A 23,180-nucleotide genomic window follows, 5' to 3' on the forward strand; every position below is an offset into this window, starting at 1 on the left:
CTTATATCACCTAAAGGCTGACAACCATTTACAGTAATATTGTGCACCAAAAAAGCGGTGTTCATCTCTAATAAGCTTGCACACTTTTCTCAGAGCCACATCTCTTTTTCCTCTACAGACACGCACCGTTTACTCCATTTTTGTTTAGTGCACATTTCACTTAGTAAATGGCAAGAACATGCAGATTTTTAAGGCCTAATCCACACGAATGTTTTATCGCGGCTTTTTTGGCGTGATAAAAAGTCAGACGAAAATCGCAACCATCTGAAGCATTGGATTCCAATGCATTGGTTTAGATGGGCGATTTTCTGGCAAGTAAAATTGTCTGGCTGGAAAAGATAGCACATACTCTGTGGATTCTGGCTGGGCGCTTTTACGCACGGCCGGAAAAAATAGCTCTTGCCCTATCTTTCAGCTGCAGTCAGTCTGCATCTCCCAGAGAAACCTATGGGAGCTGCCGGCAAAGGGAGGGGGAGGGACTTTAACAGCAACTAACACTGCTAAACTCCCTTCCACCTCTTTCCCCCTCCCTTTGCCGGCAGCTCTCATAGGCTTCTATGGGAGCTTCTATTGCCGTGATCAGGCGGCAAAGGGAGGGGGAGAGAGTTTAGTATCCTATGTAAGCTGCACCCAGATGTCTGAATGGGCGAGGCTTTCTCTCGTCTACGTAATGCGGGCGACCAAAAATCGCAACACCTGTGTGAAAGAGACCTAATACTACTTTGGATACTACTGAGGCTAGTACTGTTTTAATTCAGAATTAGTAATTAGCTAAAAATTTCCTAAACATACAGCTTTTAACCCCAAAACATTTTATTTTGTTGACCACACAAACAGCTTCTTAAAGGATTGTGCAATAGGAATTCCAGATATTAATATTATTTCAGTATATTGCAGCAGGTAATCTAAGTAGTAGTTTTGGAAGCGCAGGTCCACCTCACTTCTGCAATAGTTTAGTAGTAAGGCCAGGGCTCCTTGACAAGTTTTGGTCATGAAACATTCATGGCAACATTACCATCTCATGGCCTCAATGTACAATCGTTGCAGCACAATCACACAGTCCACAGCCCTGGTTTAAAGGCTTTCAATAATTATTCAAGGGAAGATAACTCTATAAAAACAATATTCACATTTTAAATGTCCCGTAGCTCCAGCTTCACCCTCGATCCGATCCCAGACATTCCTGCAGCAGTCACATGCCATTCATCATGTACATGCCCTCTGCAGCCATTCATATGCTATTAATGCACACGTGGTTGCCGAGGCCAGTAATTGGTTGCAGTGGTCATCTGAATGATGAATGGCACATGACTGCTACTGGAGCTTCTGGGAGTGGACTGGGGGGCAGAAGATATTTAAAAGATGAGGGTGTTTTTTTTTTTATTAACTTCTTTATATAGTTATCTGCCGCTGCATAATTTTAAAAAATGTTGGAAAACCCTTTAAGGTCCACATCATTTGCAAGCTGGTGAATCACACGCCAAACCATGGGAAATCCACATGATGAATACTCAGAGATATCCCACAATTTTCTGAAAAGAAGAGAATGAATTACCTTTCAATTCTAGCCAGGCTCACACGACTGTAGCACAAAACACAGCATTTTATCGTTGTCTGGACCAGCGTATCGCCGCATATGGCAGTGTTTTTTTGCCTGTGCGTGGCAGCGTATCTCACACATGCTGTCATGCACATTCTTCATGGTCTTCTTTTCTTTTTTTTTTTTTTTTATTTCCCTCTCTGTCGCATAGAGATGTTGCATAAAAATCCCATACATACGCAATGTAATTGCTCATCTGCAGCGTTTTCTTTTGCACCCATAGAGAACAATAGGGCTCTCTTGTGTAATATGCGGTGAAATAGAAAATGCTGCGTTCTTTTTAATGCGAGTATTCTACACTATTAAAAAACACTAGCCAGAATCAATGTATTTGACTCACCGTGATGTACTGCGTATTATATGCGCATACATCGTGTGCGTAATACGCAATTCAAATGCGTTTGTGTGAGTCGTGCGGTTACATTACAAAATTAAACCCCTTTAAAGAAATGAACCTCAGTGCACTAGTCATTGCTGCTTTCTCTGCCAATATAACAGTAGTAAGTTGTATATACACAATATACCAAAAACCTGAATATAATGCTCTGTATATGTTGTATAGATGTAGCAAACATTAAAGGGGTTGTCCCGCGCCGAAACGGTTTTTTTTTAATTCAATAGGCCCCCCGTTCGGCGCGAGACAAACCCAATGCATGGGTTAAAAAAAAAAAAACCGTTTAGTACTTACCCGAATCCCCGCTCTGCGGCGACTTCTTACTTACCTTACCAAGATGGCCGCCGGGATCTTCACCCACGATGCACCGCGGGTCTTCTCCCATGGTGCACCGTGGGCTCTGTGCGGTCCATTGCCGATTCCAGCCTCCTGATTGGCTGGAATCGGCACACGTGACGGGGCGGAGCTACGAGGACCAGCTCTCCGGCACGAGCGTCCCCATTCACCAGGGAGAAGATCGGACTGCGCAAGCGCGTCTAATCGGGCGATTAGACGCTAAAATTAGACGGCACCATGGAGATGAGGACGCTAGCAATGGAACAGGTAAGTGAATAACTTCTGTATCGCTCATAATTAATGCACGATGTACATTACAAAGTGCATTAATATGGCCATACAGAAGTGTATAACCCCACTTGCTTTCGCGGGACAACCCCTTTAACTTGATACCTATTGCTTTTTGATAATTCAACTACAATGTACTACAGCTGTAAATTGAGTTATAACAATGCACCAGTCATATTAATAATTGCTGCACCTTAAGTGGTCCCATAGTAATTTTCCCCCATTAACAGTGCTATCCCATTAAGTTCTATAGTGTCCATATATTGCATTCTTTCCTTTATTGAAGCCCTTGAACGTATTTTGACTTGAAGTGACAAAATACCCTGGACAATTTATTTTTCAGTGTCTGCAGTTCAAACATAAAACCCAGTGGATGTGACTTTGAAGAACTGGTGATAGAAAGTGTTTGAAGAAACCCACCAAATGTCTCAGTGCTTACATTCACTGCATTATAAGCAAAACTTCTCAGCTAGTTTATTTCTCCCCAAATGACTCTGTTAAGCTAAAAACAAATGGCAATTTGCCGTGTATATAATACTACTTCTATTTTTATTCACATGATAAGCAGGACAATTGCTTAGCTTCAGATAATTGGCTGATATCCTGCTCTAATTTTAAGTGAAATACAGGCTTTCAAATTAGTACCTTCACATAATTATGGACTTATTCAGCAATCATGGTTTGCCTGCTAACTGGAATTTATATTTTGCTAATGTTAGAATTGCTGCTCCATTTATCCAGAAAAACATTGCTTGCTCCTGCTGTCAGCATTCAGGGAAGAAGACAACACAGATTCTCAATATAGAAAAAGAGAATTTTAAGCATTGCATAGAGCTCGAAATACACAGTTAAAATATAGAGCAACCGTAGAGAAGATTGTGCTGACCTAGGAGCATAGGAAAGCATCTTCTTCATTATTAGTTCACCAGTCGTAAATCAGCACAATCTGGCTTGAATTCTAACCCATTACTTGAATCTGCATTGCTTCCATGCGTTATCAATACTTTGTAGATAATCTGGTGCTCAAGCATTAAGCCAGTACTCTATTGCCAGCGTCCGTTTTTTCCTATTTGACCTCCCTCATGATGGGTAACATGGTTCTTAAGCATTTTTTCCATTCAAGTTAAATATCTATTTTTACATAGTTCCCTTCTTCAATCTGGGTGCCATCCTGAATGTGTTATTTCACTCTCTACTAGGGGTAGAAGTCCTGTGGAGCGCCTTATGACACAGTGTACATGATGTGACTTACACTAGCACACAGAATTAAAGGGGCATTCCCATCTTGGCTTTTCATGGCTGAACTCTGTTCCGACCACATGTCAGAAAGATATGAGCACTTAGCTCAGTATTATTTCCATCACTCTCATGAAAGTGAATAGGAGCTATGGAAACTATGATGTTCCCATAAGAACGCCTCGAGTTACAGAAACAGCATGTGCTGCTAGGCTGAAAATACACTGCCGTGGGTGCAACTACCGTCGGCAGTACGGAGTGTAGCTGCGTCTGACCAAGGAAGATTTCTTCTCCCTCGCCAGCAGTTCAAACTCCGCACCAGAGCACAGGAGTTTGAAAAAAGCGGTGAGAAGATAGCGGCTGTGCAATCTTCCCTCCACATTGTGTTCACTACATGTGGGGAAGATAGGGCAGATTCTATATTTTCTTGGACGTACACATCACGGCTGAGAAATCGAAACCACTGAACTTCTATTGAGATCAGTGGTTTGGTTTTGTCCATTATACGGCCGAGATTATCATGGCTGTATAAGGGGAGAAAAATACGTCCATGTTTTTACGCTGCGGTAGGTGTTCAGCTCTTTCCGACGGCTCCAGCCAGGTGGCTGGTAACAATGTCAGCGTTTTTTCATCTTGGCTACGAAAAAAGTGAGATGGGAATACCAGTTTAAAGTTTTTAAAAAATTTGCAAAGGCAGCCTAAATCCTCATTGGCAGCATCTTTGCTGCTGTTTGCACCTGGTTTGAACTTTATCACTTAAGTTCTCCATGTGGTGGATTTTCCTATTTTCTGCTGTACTGCTGTTTGCGATATATATATATGTATATAATATATATATAATTTACTGATAGTCCCATACTTGCATATGCTTGAGTTACAAACCTCGCTACAAATAAACAAAGTTGTCCGCGATCAGACAGGCATTCTATCAAGGCTGGAGCTGTTGTGGGTGGGTGTCGACTGTAAGAAACAGTCAGCAACTGCGTTGTATGGAGCGGGATCGACCCCCAATCCCCCTCCATACAAACTCCAGTACGGACATACGAACAAATGAACTTACCAACAGGCCCCTGAAATGGAACCTGTTCGTAAGTAGGGGACTATCTGTATATAATATATATACAGTGGTGCCTTGGGTTAAGAGTTTAATTCATTCCATGATAGAGCTCTTAACCCAAAACACTCATAAGTTAAATCAATTTTCCCCATTAAAATGAATGGAAAAGCCATTAATCCGTTCCAGATCGTAAAGCTCTCCCACTGATTTCAATGAGGATGGCGTTGCCCCATTGAAAGCATTAGGACACCGTCACCCCTGCAGTGATTTTCAGGTAAGGGCTTTAAATATAAACCCTTCCATGAAAATCATCCATAGCTGTAGTAAAAAAAAAAAAAAAAAATATATACTCACCTGTCTGCCGGGGCTTAGGCGCATCTAGTCGCCACTTGTTCTCTGAAACTTTTCAGCGGGTGGGGATTAAAAAAGCAGGGAGAACAGGCGGCGGCTAGACATGCCTGAGTCCTGGCAGCAGCGGACAGGTGAGTATATATTTTTTGCTACAGCTAGGGAAGATTTTCAGGAAAGGGCTTATATTTAAAGCCCTTCCTTGAAAATCACTGCAGAGGTTGCCGGCAGGCCATAGCTTTCAATGGGGCCACCGGCAGCAGCAGCGGTCCCATTGAGAGCAAGGCTTGTAACCCACATTTTTGCTCTTAAATCAGTGCAAAAATTCGGGAGAGAGTCTGCTCTCAAGTAAAAAAGCTTGTAAGCTGAGGCACTTAACCCAAGGTATCACTGTATATGTATATACTAGAGATGAGCGAGCAGCCAAATGCTCGGGTCCGCGTTATTCGAGTCGAGCTTTTCGTAAAATTCGAGAGCTCTACTCGAGTAACGAACCCCATTGACTACAATGGGAGACTCGAGCATTTTTGTATGTGGGACGCCGAGTCCCGAGCTTTTTTTTTTCTTGGTTCGTGTGTTTTCTCTCTCTCTCTCTCCCAGTGCCTGCCTGCCAAAAAATTTGCCAGGCTTGATAAAGACTCTCCAAGTCGAAACGTTGCCTGCTGTATGGAGCAATAAACTTAGCTTTTATCTGCTACACCATTGATGCTGCCACCTCATTTCTATCGTGAAAAAATTTGCCATTGACACGCGCGCTGTGGTGGAGAGGGGCCAAAACAGGCACGTCACAGCAGGGAGGAGCCAAAACAGGCACGTCACAGCGGGGAGGAGCCAAAACAGGCACTTCACAGTGGGGAGGAGCCAAAAACTGGGGCGGGGTCAAACACGGTGTGATGCTCATTCGAATAATGAGCACCATCGAGTACGCATCAAGCTCGGCAGAGTACGTTCGCTCAACTCTAAGGCCTTAGTCAGACGGGCGTTTTTTCGCGCAATTTGCGGATCGCATGACGGATGCGCATCCGCAAATCGCGTGACCGGTGCGCGCAAGTCGCCCGCAAATCGCCCGAAAATCTTCTCCTAGCCGCGTTTCATTAGAAACGGGCCGGAGCTGTCCAGCGCATTGCATTCAATGGAGACGGCAATAGAGCCGGCTCCATTTAAAGCAATGCGCTGCGGGCGAGCCCGGGATGAATTGTCGGAAAGGGCTTAAATATATAAGCCCTTCCCCGCAATTCATCCTAAAATGTGTAAAAATAAAAAATATATATATACTCACCTTCTCCCGGCAGCCGGAGCTCCTCGCGGCCGTCCTGCAGTGGGTGTGAAGGGGGTGTGAGTCAGACCTGCCCCCTGATTGGCTCAGCGCTGAGCCAATCAGAGGCATGTCTCACTCACACCCATTCATGAATTCATGAATGGATGTGAGTCAGACCTGCCCCTGATTGGCTCAGCGCTGAGAGGCAGCAGTCACTCACCCATTCATGAATTCATGAATGGGTGTGTGAGTGAAACCTGCCAGCTGTTACAGCTGTGGCAGAGAAGAATGATTTGTCTTCTATATGTTCTCAATGGGGTCGGCGCTGCTGCCGCCGGCCCCATTGAGCGCATATAGAGAAGAGAACAGGAATCGCAGATCGCAGATAGGTGCGATCTGCGATTTTTTGTTCTATAATTTATCGGACGAGCGCATAAAAAGCTTTGCAATGGTTTTATAAAATCGCCGGACGCATGCGCAAATCGCGGCTAAAAATGCCCGTCTGACTAAGGCCTCATAAGCACTCTTTCTCTCTCTTTCTCTTTCTCTTTCTCTCTCTCTCTCTCTATATATATATATATATATATATATAAGCAAGCAGGAAATACAATGAAATATATTTAAGCAGTCTAGTTATTAAGAAATCAGTGCAATTCTAGGTTGTTTATCCTTGACCTGAGATTTTTCATTTGTAGGTGTGAGTTATTTCCTTGTCACCTACTGTCTAAATGTACTTGCTGGCAAGAATCCATGCTTTCTATAACAGGAAACCTGGGAAAATAAACATATTTACTGTAAGTGTTGCTTTTGTGTAGCAGCAGTTGTTCTAATACGCCTCATTGCTACATTTCTGCAATTTTTTTTCTAATAGCTTCCAAATGACCGTTTTACAGCTGCATGTGCTGCATCATTTATTTCACCATCATCATGCCTCCATCCATAAAACATAACCTCCATAAAAAATCCGTGGAGCCCTAGTGCACTTTCACATGCCTCTGATTTCGTACAGAGGTAGAATATAGGAACATTTTTATCTTATATTCCATATGATTTCATATAAAATACAAATTCTTTCCTTGAGATATTGCTTCAAGGGGCGGACACCTCTCTAATATGTGCCATAAAGAACTCTACATAGTAGAGAAACAAAAGGATTCAATGTGCTGCCATACAGGTTCTGTGAAATTAGAGGTCCACACAGAGTATCCAATGGGGTACTGAGGAGAAGTCTAGTTAACTGAAAGTAAAGAAGAGAATATGAGCCACCCATATAGAAAGAAGTTGTGGTTAGGGGTGTGGCTTGGTGGGAAAGGGGTGCAGTTTAAATGTGATAACATTTGCCTAAATTTTGCTGCAAACTAACGCAGCCAATAGGAAGTATAAAGTTATACAAAAGTGTCTAACGATGCACTAAATGTATCATCCAGCCTAAACCACTGTGATAAATTTTATGTATTTTTAAAGTGCTTGATCTACATTTACAATAGCATTAAGACTGCAAACACATGGGTGAGTCAATATAGGTCCAAGAAAATCGTACATATATTGCACTTGATTTTTATGCATTTGCAATATATTTTGGCATTAAAAACATGCAATTTGCATAGCCGTATATGCATTTTTAGGCCACGGTCAGACGGGCGATTTTTGTCGCGATTTGCTGATCGCATGTCGGATGCGCATCCGCAAATCGCGTGACCGGGGCCGACGATTCGCCGAAAAATCTGCAGCTAGGAGCATTTCCGGCGAATCGGGCAGACACAAGAAATCGCAGATCGCGCCTATCTGCGATTCCTTGTGTTCTCTATATGCGCTCAATGGGGCCAGCGGCAGCAGCGCCGACCCCATTGAGAACATATACTACACAAATCATTCTCCTCTGCCACAGCTGTATTGCCGGCTCCATTGAATTCAATTGGCAAACATCATTCTTCTCTGCCACAGCTGTTACAGCTGTGGCAGAGGAGAATGATTTGTGTAGTATATGTTCTCAATGGGGTCGGCGGCCCCATTGAGCACATATAGAGAACACAAGGAATCGCAGATCGCAGATAGGCGCGATCTGCGATTTCTTGTGTCCTATTATTTATCGGACAACCTCATAAAAAGCGGCCATGTGACTGATCCCATTGCAAAGCAATGGTTCTATATATGCGCAGATCGCATGCGCATATCGCGGGAAAAAACGCCCGTGTGACCGAGGCCTGAGGTGCATTTTTCATGTGTGGGAAAAAATCACATGTTTCCAATAGTTAAAATGGTAAGAAAACACATTGTACTGGCATGGCATGCAAGTGAGATTTCGTCACGCTCTCACAGGAAATAACAGCTGATTCTTATAGCGGAAACGCTGCAAAATAAGAAATGCTGTGGTTTTTCAATCTCACATTATCAGTGCAGGAGAAAGATCACAGATGCACATGAGCAATAGGTTCTTTTCCTGTGCAAGTTCCACCTATATCAAACAGATCTCACACTGGAATATCGTCCGTGTAAATACACTCCCAGGATTAGTATATTCGCCCCAAAATGTATAACTTGGGATAAAATATACTTAGAAGATTTACATATTTCAAGTTTTCAAGATTTAGGTTGGTTGAAGGTATTGGTTTTTTGAAGCTCTGTCGGATGATTTAAAAAGCCTTTTTCATGGCTCCAAATCTAGTGACCCATTCATTTCTTTCTCTTGGCTTCTGTGAAGACAGTCCACCATCTGTTCCTCTGTGTATTTGTGCTTGCTTAGTCTCTGGACAGCAATGTCTGCTGGGATGTTTTATGTCCATGCACTTGATAGACTCCCTCATGCTACATTGCTTATGAAGATGGGCCACATTCTCCACAGGTCTATGGAGCTGTACATGTTTTAGCTAAAAGTGTTTGCTTCCAGGTGTCTGAACAATCAAACACAATTTAAAATCCTTTTTTTTCCAATCATCTTTTTTGATTGAAAGTGTCTTTGGCAGCATTTTGTCTACAGAGCCTGTAAAGCTGTCGGCAGCAGCAGGAACAATTCCTTTACCAACTGTCATAAAAATATTGCTGTATACTGCCTGAATCCCAAAGTTAGACTCTTCTATTTCAACTTGAAATAACTTCTATCAAGCACAAAAATTAATCTTTTCCATATTTGCAAAGGTTTTCGTGAATTCTCTACTTCGGTGACACATCAGAGTGTTTGTAAAATGTTGTTGGATTTGAATGTGAGAACAGTGAGGTACAGTACCTGCATTAAATGGATTTTCCAAGTAAAATACTAAGGATAGGTCATCAATAGTTGATCGGCTGGTGTGCACCACTGTCAGCCCCACAGCACACAGGGTACGGAGCGGAAGCAGATAGCTCTGATCCCTGTGTAGTGGCTGGCCCACATCATTGCAGGTGTTTATGAAATCTATGAAAATCTGCTGTACAAAACACTGCATAAAATATAATCTTCATTGTTTACACGTGGGTAAAAGTGAGTCCAAATACCAAGAAAGATGACCACAACAATCAGTTCCTTATATCACTTACTGCATACATTAAGTGAATGCTGCATGTAATATGATACAATATAAAGTGCATCAGTTCAAGGAAATGCAAACAACACAATCAAAAACATAATACACACCCAGGAAACACTGCTAGCCGTTCCCTGACAAGTTTCAGCGCTACTGAGCCTTTGTCTATGGGTGCTGCTCATGTGACCAACGGGATTCGCTGAAAGTACACACTAACCAATCGTTGAAAGGAATTCTTAGGCATAGATTAAATACATTAAACGAACAAACAATGAGTTTATTGAAGTAAATGTAAGCCCACATTTGTCTGCATACAATCAGCAGAAATATAGTTAAAGGTAACGACTCAGCAGGTCCATTTCCCTATTGGATTTGTTCAGTAAACGATACATTATCCACCTTCTTCTCAACTTGTGATCCAATAGAGAAGCTCTTGTCTTATGGATGTGCACCTACTACTTCTTCACAGGCAATCACTCTTCTGCATGTCTCTGCAGTAGAAGCTGCTGCCGGGTTGGGAGACAGCAACATATTCTATATATATTGATTGCTCAGAATTCCAGTTTTTGCTTTGTATACAGGGTATAATGCCCTGTCTACACTGTACAAGTTTCTTGCTAATAAGTGTCATTTAATTATGCTGTTTTCATATGTGAACATTCATCACTTTCAAGTCTTCTGTTGTTAAGATATAGTGATTGTGGTTTGACTGACCGACCATTTAATGTGTATAGGAACCTTCCGTATTTCCGTCAATAGCTGGTAGCAGATAAGCTGTCACCAGAGCTGTTCGGCAGTGTCCTGTTAGGTTCCTTCCCAATAGTTGTCCCTGCAATAATTGCTCCTGTGGTTTTACACAGGAGCAAGGATCGCTCAGTAAATGGAAGCGGAGCGGGTCAGGATAGCTCCAGCCAACAGCTTACATTCACAGTGAACAGGCAGTTGTTCATAGATGAACGACTGCCTGTTTATACAGGCCGATCGTCGTTTGATTTTTATGTGTGCAGAAACTGAACGATAAGCGAATTATCTTTCGTCACTCAGTCATAGTTGGCATTTGCACTAAATGATTATCTGTCAGATTCCCGCTACACAGCAAGAATTTGAACAACTATCATTCAATGAAAAAAGGGCCCTTACTCTCCTCATTCAGAACAGATGCTTGGTTGACAAGCTGTACATGCGTGTGAATGGGGAAATTAGAAATAATAGCTGTGAGTTGACCAGCTATTGAAGGTGTAAAGGCACCCCAGAAATAACACTCAACTATTTTAAGATGGACCAAGTGTTCTGCTAGTGCCATGGTAATATTCAGTTTATTGTGTAGTTTTGATTCGACATTGCAATCTCGTCTGGCTGTATTTAATCAATGGTATTTAATTATTAATGCGACTTTATCATTTAGTTGATTGGGTGACTAACAGTACTCTTACACAGGATGGCTGTCAGGCGAATGAGCACCCAAAAGCCAACCCACGGACTACCACCCGACTATTACTGCTGTGCTTTACACAGGAACAATAGTTGTTCAAGTGAATGGAAGTGGAGTGGGCCAGGAGTCACAGTAAACAAGAGTCACTCAAACATTGAGGGCCTCCTGTTTGCAAGGGCCAACAGTGGCTTGCTTTTTAGTTCTGCTAAAAATCAACCGGCTCTAACAAGTTAGCGATTGTTCACTTAGTGCCCTGCAGGCGATCACGTGTATATGAGGCAATTATTGCCTAAATTGGCTGCTTCTAGCGATAATTGGTGTGATAATCGCCCCATGTAATGGTACATTGAAGGTGCCTTCATACATAGCATACAGCACTGTATTTTTAGTTGCAGCCAATTAGTATTCAGTAAACCATGTGGATTTTACTGCAATTTTTCAAAACACTTTTTGGATATTTTTCTTCTCTACATGAAACAAGTGCTTTTATCTTATTTCAATTGCTGCTTGGCAAAAAGTGACAGTGCTGCTTGGCGCATGTGAAAGCACATTAGGGGATTACTTTTTTACATGGCTGGCAAAGGTGTTAGAGAACATTCCAATTTATATAAATACAGTAATAATCTAACCTTTTTGATACTAAGGTCATCTTTGTTTAATATTGTATTTTAAGAGCTCATGCACACAATACCGTAGTATTATAGATCCATGTAGTATGCATCTGTAATATGGTATCTATAGCAGAGGTGTCAATCTGGGAGAGTCTTTCACATCATGATACATGGCAGAAATGAAAGTGGCCTTTCCAAAGGGTGTGGCTTGTATAAAAGGTAAAAAGTAAAGTCCCCTGGTGCAAGCACCGAGTCATGACCGACTCCTAGGGTGATGTCACATCACGTTTTCTTGGCAGACTGTTTTTGCAGTCATCTTTCCCCCCCAGCAAGCTGGGTACTCATTTTACTGACCTCGGAAGGATGGAAGGCATTGAGCCAGCTACCTCTGAACCATGTGGGCATTGAACCCGTAACCTTCAGGTTGTGAGCTAGAGCTTAGGACTGCATTCTGTTGCCTTAACACTCTGCGTCGCATGAGGCTCATATAAAAGAGTGGAGGCTAAATATATTCTTGCACATTATATAGCACATGGATGGCTGACCATGTGCTGTGTGATACAAATTGCACCCAAGAATATGTCCATATAAATATGGCCTTATATTGATATTAAATCCCAATTCATTCCCCTTAATTAATCACAGACCCCCCCCAAATTATATTCAGACATCCTATATTATCCGATCCCTGATTTAATATCAGACCCCAAAAAAGACCCCCTAAGCATATTCTGACCTCACACCCCATATATTTTTATCAGACCCCTAATTTTATTCAGATCCCAGATTAGGCAAAAAAGTAATATTCAATCACTAAACCAGACTATATACTTATTTTCCTTTTTCCTGAATCTTGTCCAGCTCTTGGCACTGTTGCAGTGAGTCCTGACACCATCCAGCATAAGGATATTGTGTGCACCTCCACACATTACATCCTAATGCTAGATGGTGTCATGAACTAGTGCAGAAGTACATAGGGGAGCGAGGACTGGAAGTATACAAGCTGCTATTTATTGGATTGATGCAATACATATTGGCTGATTTTTTTCAGGGTGGCTCCTTGTGAAACCACGTAGGTTGAAATCTCTGCTGTACTCTACTATAGGCACATTCTATATCTCTATGTGCCTTCACATGCCATAAAATGACGAGCTTCTCAAAGTCGGCATACTGAGTGTCTATGGGCCTATAATATTAACCCTTGGCATTACATGCACCATCGTACAGGATGCACAAGCCATTGTTCCGAGCATTAACCCATAACATTAGAAACAAATAATGTCCCCAGCATTGCATTATATCTGTGCACCAGAACATGTCTAAATCATCTTCACATATATCTTCAAATATCTAATGTGATTAGAGCGCCCTGCCTTCTGTGAACCTACCTCCTCCAATATCCTTCACAACTCTTATTGCTATGGGTTAACATGATGAGAAATCATCAACCTTATTAAACACAACCACTTACACCAACTGTTTGCATAGAAATGTTAAATACCATTTTATAGACTTCTTTATTCAGCATACTTACTTCTAATTAAATTTAAATCTTTCCAGATCCCTATGTGAAAATTCATCTCATGCAGAATGGCAAGAGACTGAAGAAAAAGAAGACAACTATTAAGAAGAATACACTTAATCCCTACTACAATGAGTCTTTTAGCTTTGAAGTACCATTTGAGCAAATTCAGGTAATCTGAAACATCACCTTGGAGCATCCAAACATGGTTCCTATCTGATTCTACTATAGAATGGATGTAATGAGGGCTGTAATTACTGTGCTTTCAGACCCTATTTTATATTATACTACTGAGCCTTTCAACATCCTTTTGAAAATTGTGTTTTAAGAGCTGGATAAAAATGTAAAGAACAAGAGTGTGTTACATGCAGCAATCCTTTTCACTTACATTTCACTAATTAGGCTGCGTTTTATCTGCCGCTATGTCCAGAGATAGGTAGCCTTGAGTACGGGAACCCCAGTGCTGCGGTCTCATTACATAAGTGCTGAGCCCATGAAGAGATTTTATGTTTAAATAGCAATGCTTCTAATAGAAACATCTCGGACTGAATAGCAAGAGGTATCCAGACAAATGTTATAGAGATAAGAGCAAATGAGATTCTACTGCTTTTATTCCCATCCTTTTTGACAGCTACCATAATTTGCCTTATCACAGGATGTCAGAGGGAATAGATATGTAATGCAGATCCACGGGTGCTCTACCAGATATGAAGACCATATAGCCCTATATTCAGCGTAATCATCTGGAGCAATAGGCTGCTCAACTCGAATCATCAGAATCTTCTGCTTACTGGAAAATGCTAAAACATTCCTATTTACTATTTGATTGTTTATTCAGAAAGTGATATTTGGACAATTCCTTTCCTTGGATACAATAGTATATACACAGAGAATATTAATATTTTGGTGAAATTATTCTGCTAGTGTATACTTGCAGCGATAAGTCCGTGGTTCTTTGCAGATCTTTTTAGCTTCCTTTTGTAGAAATCAACCATTTTTTCATGATTCCTATTGCTGATTCAGGTCGTTCGCTTGCCATTAGGCTGAAAGGATGAATTAAACAGGTTTCAAAATTCACTTTTGGAGAATTTCAGAGAATAATAGGAATCAGCTAATCATTTGAGCCAGTAAAAAAGGCAAATCGATTTGCATATCTCTCTTCTATTAGAGCGTTATGCATATATCTCATTTGAAGTGTCATTTAGATTTAATTTAGATGCCATCTCAAAAACTCATGGTCAATTCCCCAAATATGCCATAAATGTCTGATAGATGGGAGTCATACCGCAACGACACGCTTCCTGTTTCTACTGGTGACCAAACATCCACCATATCCAGGCATAGAAAGAATGTGCAATCAAGTGGAACCCCTCCTATTAGATATTTATGGCATTTTCACACACATGCAATTTATAGTACTGGTATCCTCTAATGTAGTGTTGGAACTATTGCATGACCTCAGACAGGCACCATTGCTCAGGTGACGTTATAGTCACAGTAATATAGGAGTGATTATGGTCACAATGTATCACTATGTAGTGATAATACACAATAATGTGATATAGCGAAACTCGAAAGAAACAGTGTTGTAACTGAATGAGAATAGTGTAGACAGAGACTGTGTCACAGGAGTATGAAGCATAGTGATGTCGCAGCATGGGAAAAACAGACACAGCATCTTAATACATAGATAATGTAGTCACAAAAGACGAATAAGAAACAGTGATGACACAGTAGAAGAATAATAAACACTGTGAAGTAACAGGAAATGGTTATCGCACACATGCCACAGAACAAGAATAATTGCCAAAGGCATTATCCCCTGTGCCAAGTTCCTTAAAACATAACTTTTATTAGATATAAATTTAAATTCATTTGCTAAAGGTTAAAAATCCATCAGCCTTGATATTCCGTAAGGATGCCAGGGAGCTGGCAAAACATGCTTGGAGGCTAACTGCAGTGTTTTTAGCACAGTTCACTTGGCTGCATTTTGCCCTCTACCGTGAGTGCTTGTTTATTGATTTTCCTTGATACTGAAGAGGGAGTTTGAGTCTTCCACTTGGTTCATACGGAACTTTTCATAGGGCAACTTTTCACCTGCTTTTGGATGTATCACCTGATGATTTTTCCCTTTTTTGCTTATATATGATGCTTTGCCCTTGATTGTGATCATATATTTCAAGCATTTTCCTATACAGAGAAGGGAGTTTGAGTCTTCCACTCATGTCCCTGGGAAATAGAGTAAATCTGTACTCTTATGTGGGTGATTTACCTAATGAGTGTTTATTTGTTTCAGGCAGTCTGCAATCTGAATATTTAACCTTTAACAAGTAAATTTAAATTTATATCTAATAAAAGTTATATTTTATGGAACTTGTACAGGGGTTAATGCCTTTGGCATTTGTTTTTACTTTGTCATTTATGACCCTAAGCCAATTTTTATGGATCAGAACAAGAATAATTTCACAGAGACTAGATGATGCATACTGTGATGTGACAGTACATGAATAATGCGTAATGATGTCAGAACAAAGAGGTAAAAAACACAAAGCTAAAAAGCAATGCAAGCAGCTAGGTCATAGTACAAGGATAATAACCAGCATTGTCACAGTCCTTTACAAAAAAAAAACACCTGTAATTCCTCATCTGGCTGAATAACTGTTAAGCTCTTGCCGGCCTCAGAGTAGAGCCTAGGTGCAACTGCAATCTTTTCACTCCCCTGCTAATGTAGCATATGTTTCATTTACAGGATCACCATTTTATTACTTATACAGTTTTTCATTTGTTCTTTATTTTTCTATTTCAGAAAGTGCAAGTTGTTGTTACTGTTTTGGACTATGACAAGATTGGAAAAAATGATGCCATTGGGAAGGTGTTTGTGGGCTACAACAGTACTGGTGCGGAGCTCCGGCATTGGTCAGACATGCTGGCCAATCCACGACGACCCATTGCACAGTGGCATACTTTAACGCCTGAAGAGGAAGTAGATGCAATGCTCGGTGTGAAAAAATAAAGAGAACCCAATCTGCAGTTGCCCATATAGTGCTCTTTAGCCAGTATATGTAAATACCTCAGTAGTATGGGTCCTTTCATGTCTTTCCATGCATTCCTAATCCAGGTCATTCGTACCTATTCATTTAATTTGCACAAATTTTAACGTCCTTACTTCCCTTGAAAAGAAAACATATTGTGTGCCACACAACTGCCCTCTTACTCTTCTTTTAAGCAATATGATGTGTAGATAGAGCATGAATCAGTTAATTATCACACTCTTGTATATAACAGTATGCCAACCTTAATTTCTAGTCTGTGTATTTGTATGTTGTACTCGTTTCTTATTCTGTGTATACTTCGATGTTTTTAATAAGATGTTCTATTTTAAACAATGTAAATTGACTAAATATAGAAGAGCTGATAAATATATTACAGGTTAACTATTGTATCGTCCGCATTCCAGGAGAAATTCCAACATATAAGGCACTAGTAGAGTTGCACTGACATACTGACATCTTAAAGGACAACTTAAATCTGAGCTTGACCAGATCCATTTGATTACCGAATAGGCGTACATTCCATATTTTTCGTGAGCAAATTAGTCCGTATGTTTAGATTTCAGTCAGAGGCAACAGCTACGATTAGAGGAGACATGTAAATGTTCACAACAGGTCTGGTCACTAGATGCCAAGCTATTACTTTGTATATATCAATGTGTTAAAAAAAAAATCAAAGCTAAAATTGTGGCAATTTTCAATCTAAGTGACGAGGTAACAGGGACTATCGAGATTGTATCTATATCTATGTATCTATATATGTATATACATATGTATATATATCTATATATAGATAGATATGTAGATAGATAGATATTTATAGGTCTATAGATATACGTATATACATATGTATATATAATCTCCAGGACTCCTCCTTATATCCCATGAAATTTGCTTCTGCAAACAGCACTTTTTGCTCGTCAGACACAGTCCTGTAAATTTTAGCTTTAGATAGAATGTACACTTTGTGGTTTATCTGTACGTTTCACATGCCATATTTCATATACTCTGTGTGTACGTTGTACTCGCATACCCTGTTTCACGGACAGATTGTGAGGCATACTGAACATTGCTGAGAAGCATTGCGTCGAGTACACAGTCACCTCCGTTTTCATAGTTAACAAACAGTATTGTGACCCAATATATATATATATAAAGACTAAACTGATTTAGCCATAATTCTGAATGCACTTCAAGTAAGCCAAAACAGCTAGTGACCTTTTTTATATATATACTATTTGTATAATGAGTTTTAATTTGTCCTTTAAAAATGGTATAAAACAAAGAACAAGTGCTAGCAAACTGGAGCACCCTCTTGTGTATACTAGATGCTCATTTCAGGAGGAGTTTTTAAATGTTTTCAATGTTATTATGTAGTAAATGGCACTATTATGAAGCTATTAGTCATTCCATAAGAGTCTTAAACGACTGCTCTGTGTATCACTGTGACTGCCGTGTGTGCTTAGATGAAACTTAGTTCTCTCAGTGACTAGCAATCAATTAATTCTATAGTGATATCGTACTGATACTGCCATCTTTTTCTACTGCACTGCTGCAGGAGAGCATAGCACAAAAAGGTTACTATGGACCAATTTGAAACTGGGAGCTATGCTGGATCTTGGATACAGAATAGGTAGATAACACAGCAATGTATTAAGCACTGTGCAATATAACCATAAATTATCTATATTTCAATATATATAAATATCTATCAATAAACATTGTAGACTATATCTAATTCTCCTTTAAACATATCATTTGGTGAATAGACTTTGTGCAACAATATATTCACTTTTACTTTCATTGCACAGATCAGGAATAGGGGACATTCATTTTTTTACTTGTTTTCTTAAGACACAGAATCATGGATACAAAACAGGGCATTACACCCTCGTAAATGACTTTATGGGCAAGGCGCATCAGTGATGTGCCTGCCAAGGTACAATTAGCAGTTTTATCTAGCTGTCCAATTGCTACTTATTCATATGATCATTTCTAATGGTGTTTCTAGTATATTACTGATAAGACTTAAGTATAGAAAATGTTATCACTTTGAAGATATTATTTTACTACCAAACCACCATAGATACCCTGTTTTAGAATGGCATTAGACCTGTATGCTGCATAATCTGAAATAGTAAGGTGATATATACTTACAATAACGAAGTTGACCAAAATTCATCATACTGTTTCAGCTTATTATTGTTTATCTCATTTTTTTTCCAAACTTTGTGTATATGTCTAATGGATATGCTCAAAATGCAGGTTCATACTGCCGAAGGTGCATTCATAATATAGTAATGCATCTCTACTGCCTAATCTATAGGCAGTCATCTTCTTACTGAACCTGCTATTTGATCAGAATAGGGTAAAAACCATAAACAGCCACTTCTACCTTTTGGACAAAGCTGTGTAAAGTCTTAGAATCTGATGCTGTAGAAATCCTAGTTGCCTTTGTCTATACTTACTGCCTGCTTGAGTGTTTCTATGTGTGAGTTTCTCTCCTGTATCTCGTAGAAATGTTTGGGTGTTTTCTCTTGCCATATTGCTCGTGACCCGCGGGCTAAAAACGTTTGCTGTGTATACCTTCATTTTTGATGAAGTGGTTACAATTTAGTTTCACTTTGTGTAGTGATTCCCACAGTAGAGTTTTCAGATCGTTGTTAAAAACCTTGACATATTCAGCAAATATTCAATAAAAATATTTTATTTCCTGTTTTAGTCTCCCTTTCTTAATGAGTTATAGAATATCTAATATACAGAAGAGAAGAATTACTTCACATTTGTTGTTGACCTGCGTATGTAAAAATGGAATAGTTATGCACTAATTATTATTTCACTAATAATATAAAAATGTGACTTGTTGAAATAATGAAGTACAATGTCTATCCATTAGTTCGGAATTGTGATTGTTCTCAGCAAGAGAGACCAAGTAATCTTGTAGATATGATACCTATTAATGGCTAACAAAAACCTCTCAGGGTCCTTCCTTAGGCATAATGAAATAGATCCGAAGAGGCATGCAGAATTGTAAAGCAGTATCAGTTTTGTTGTTGGTAAAACAGGTAATGAGGTTGTAAAAATTCCAATCCAAAAAGACTATTAGTTTCATTCTCTATTGATCCAGAAGAAGGATTGAACCAGAAGGTATGTGTCAGACTCCTCTTCAGATATGGAAATCAGAACAAATTAGCTCAAGACGTATTACATTTGAATGGCTTTTTAGCCTTTTGATACAATGTTCTCAACATAACAAGATTTTTAAAATGGTGAGGAATTCAAATACAGATGTATCAGAGTTTTAAATGATTTTCAACGCATTATGACAACTTTCTGTTCCAGTTTATTTACACTTTTAATTGCTTTACAATGCATTTTTTGTGTTAAATAAAAAAACAATAGTTTTTTAATGGCTTAGATAAGTTAACTTGTCCAGAAACGAATCACAGTCAAGTTAAATTTTGCTGCATCTGTACATAGAACATACAGATAGAGCTAATTTTAACTTGATATTTAAAGGGGTTTTCCAAGATCTTTGCTTTAGATAAAAATCCAGCTCCCCCTGCCATAAAATGACAAATAGACTTATATGGAACTCTTCCCACTCTCACTGTTCCCCTATGCGGCCGCTCTGGGTCTCCCCTCTGACATCATGTTTACAGGTTTCCCTAACCTGTTTATGGAATGACACAGGTGTTTCAGCCAATGACAGAGCTCAGCAATGAGTTCTGTCATTGGCTGGAGCGCCTGTAACATTTCTTAAACAGAGCGGGACTGCAGTCTGTACACAAACACTAGGGGTAGGAACCAGCAGCGACGCAGGACACAAAGGGATCGGGGAGAGTCTATTTGTTATTTATATGACTGGAGGAGCTAGATTTTGTGTAATGCCTATTAGTACCAATTAGTCGGGTGTGAGCCCCCTGGAGCTGAATTTATTCAGAGGACTGCCCACTGTTCTCTGAATAACTTCCTTTTGTTCTGCTGGCGGGACTGACCGCTGAGAACAGCTGAGACAATGCAATCAGCTGTTATCAGCTCTCCCTGGGCAGAACACAACTTGCAGTCTGTCTTATTAACTGTTCTGCTGAACGATGGATTTCAAGCTGAACGGAGGTCCGTTGTTCAGCAGAAAACTGAAAGATGGGCACATTGACATGCAAAGATTATTACTCAAAAGATGGCTTTTAAGTGAATTTTGAGTGATAATTGTTGTGTCTAAATGGGCCTTTAAAGTTTGCTATATCTCAATGCAATTATAGCAGTTTCCTCATCAAGACAAAAACATTTTACATATGAGCTACATAAAGATATCAAGGAGAGAAGGGACTGTAACTTAACTAAAGCAAAAGGGGAACCAGTTTGCTCTTCTTTCATGGATTACCATTCTTGTGAATAGCTATATAGTTTTAGTGCAGCATAATACAGCTGGCTATAGCTTACCCTAGGTAATCTCTGACGTAAAATACTCTTCCATAATAAAGACATATATGCGTATATATATATATATATATATATATATATATATATATACACATATGCACATAACAGAAAAGAGACACAGTGTGATGTGGAGAGCACCGAACAGGAGGAGAGCACCGAAGATCACTTCCGGCCGGCCACCTCAATTCATCACTTGATTTTTATGCCTGCCTAAGCATTAAATGATAAACTGATAAATTATTCTTTGATTATCCAATGATAAGCGAAAAGAAGTGAAAACTAGGAAATCACAGATAAGGTTGTAGGTGTTTAGTGTCCAGATAATAGGATATATAGGACAAAGTGTTAACGTCTAGAAAATCCATATCTGTTTAAATTTCCATATTTTCTACTTCTGTCGTTTTTAAAATGTCCTCTGATTATGAAGATATTTAGATCCATTAAACTGTGATCCAGTACAGAAAAAAGTCAGCTATAATGAATAGTAAACAGCTTTTTTTCATTTATACTGAACGATTATTGCTCAATTTCTTTTGTTTGAATGGATTTTGAGCAATGATTGTCCTGTGTAAATGCCCAATAGTCTGAAAAAGAGTTGTCCTTATGAGATAAGCACTTTAAAAGGGATTGTTCAACCCAATACATTTGTTTATAAACCACTTACAATAGTCTAAAATAACAAAAGGAGTAACACCTTACCAATACCTTACCATTGATTGACTGCAGTGGTCGCATGCCATGTCATTGCCATTTTTCAGTAAACAGAGACCAGCGAAGCACCAGGGAAGCATCAGTAAAGGAGCAGCAGGGAACTGCTTTTTAGACCATTTTAAGTGGTTTCTTAAAAAAATTTCATGAGGTTGTAAAAGCCCATTTAACCTAGAGATTACCTTGAGCTCTGTTCTTTCTACAGGAAAAGGACATTACAGTTTTGGATGAACAGAACTCATTCTACTTCAAATACCTGTAGCTATGGTTCTTTTCAAAAGAACATGTGACAGCACAAAGGTGCAAAAAATAGCAAAGCTTGATTTATTCCTCCATCACCAGCAGCAACGTTTCAATCTGTCGGTCTTTGTCAAGCTTGCTTGCACAATGCTTTAAATATTTAAAAAATAAAAGGAACCGAAAGAAAAACTACACATAATCGGATTTTCCACATCCATAACAACCCGTAATATAAAATATTACATTTTTATCAGCATAGTAAATTCCATAAAAAAAGACAAAATAGCCATTTTCTGTTCATCTTGTTCCCTGACTCAGGAAATTAGGAATCTAATATAAATAAGCCTACATGCTTTTTCTTGCACCACACTTTAACCCCTTTGCTGTACCTTCGGTGTATGATGTTGGTGTCATTAGATGACACACATGCTCACTGGTGCCGTAAAATCATCAAATGTGAGTTTAATACATTCAGGGACTGTCAGGCGGGTGGGAAGTTACAGTGTTAAGTCTATGGGCGGCGCTGCCCAACCAAGAGCAACGGACACTGACAGATTGAGAGCGATAGACACAAACGGATAGAACGAGAGCGACAGACAGAGCGAAAGTAACAGACACAAACAGACAGGACGAGAGCAACAGACAGACAGAATGACAGGGACAGACAGACAGAACGAGGGCAACAGACACAAACAGGCAGAACGAGAGCGACAGACGCACAGACAGAACAAGAGCGACAGACGCACCGACAGAACGAGAGTGACAGAGAGACAGAATGAGAGCGATAGACAGACAGAGAAGGTGATAGACTGACTGACTGACAGACAGAGAGAGCAATAGAGCGATCCAGAGAAAGTGATAGAGAGACAGAGAGAGCGATAGAGAGAGAGAGCGCAAGAGACAGACAGACAGAGAGACAGAACGATACCGAGATGGAAAGAGAGACAGAGAGAGAAATAGACAGACAAATAAAAGATAAAGAGAGACAAACAACGAAAGAGACAGAGAGAGACAATGATACAAACAGAGAGAAAGAGACAGCATAAGAGACTGACAAACAGAGAGAAAGAGACTGAGTAAGAGACAGACAAACAGAAAGAAACAGAGTAAGAGACAGAGAGAGAGAGAGACAAACAGAGAGAAAGATAGACATATGT

The 23,180-nt window shown here is 39.8% G+C and overlaps 1 protein-coding gene across 2 annotated transcripts in view; it reads left to right on the forward strand.

The window, feature by feature from the left end:
- SYT1 (synaptotagmin 1) overlaps nt 1-19,349 on the forward strand; it is a 565,005-nt gene extending 545,656 nt beyond the window's left edge. For both annotated transcript variants that reach the window (XM_066591696.1, XM_066591697.1), the window contains exons 12-13: nt 13,621-13,754; nt 16,389-19,349. In XM_066591696.1, coding sequence (XP_066447793.1) covers nt 13,621-13,754; nt 16,389-16,595 — 341 coding nt within the window. In that variant the 3' untranslated portion in view covers nt 16,596-19,349. The remainder of the gene's footprint in view (nt 1-13,620; nt 13,755-16,388) is intronic.
- Nucleotides 19,350-23,180: the final 3,831 nt, after the last annotated feature.

Source organism: Eleutherodactylus coqui, chromosome 2 (assembly GCF_035609145.1).
Source record: "Eleutherodactylus coqui strain aEleCoq1 chromosome 2, aEleCoq1.hap1, whole genome shotgun sequence".
Taxonomy (NCBI): domain Eukaryota; kingdom Metazoa; phylum Chordata; class Amphibia; order Anura; family Eleutherodactylidae; genus Eleutherodactylus; species Eleutherodactylus coqui.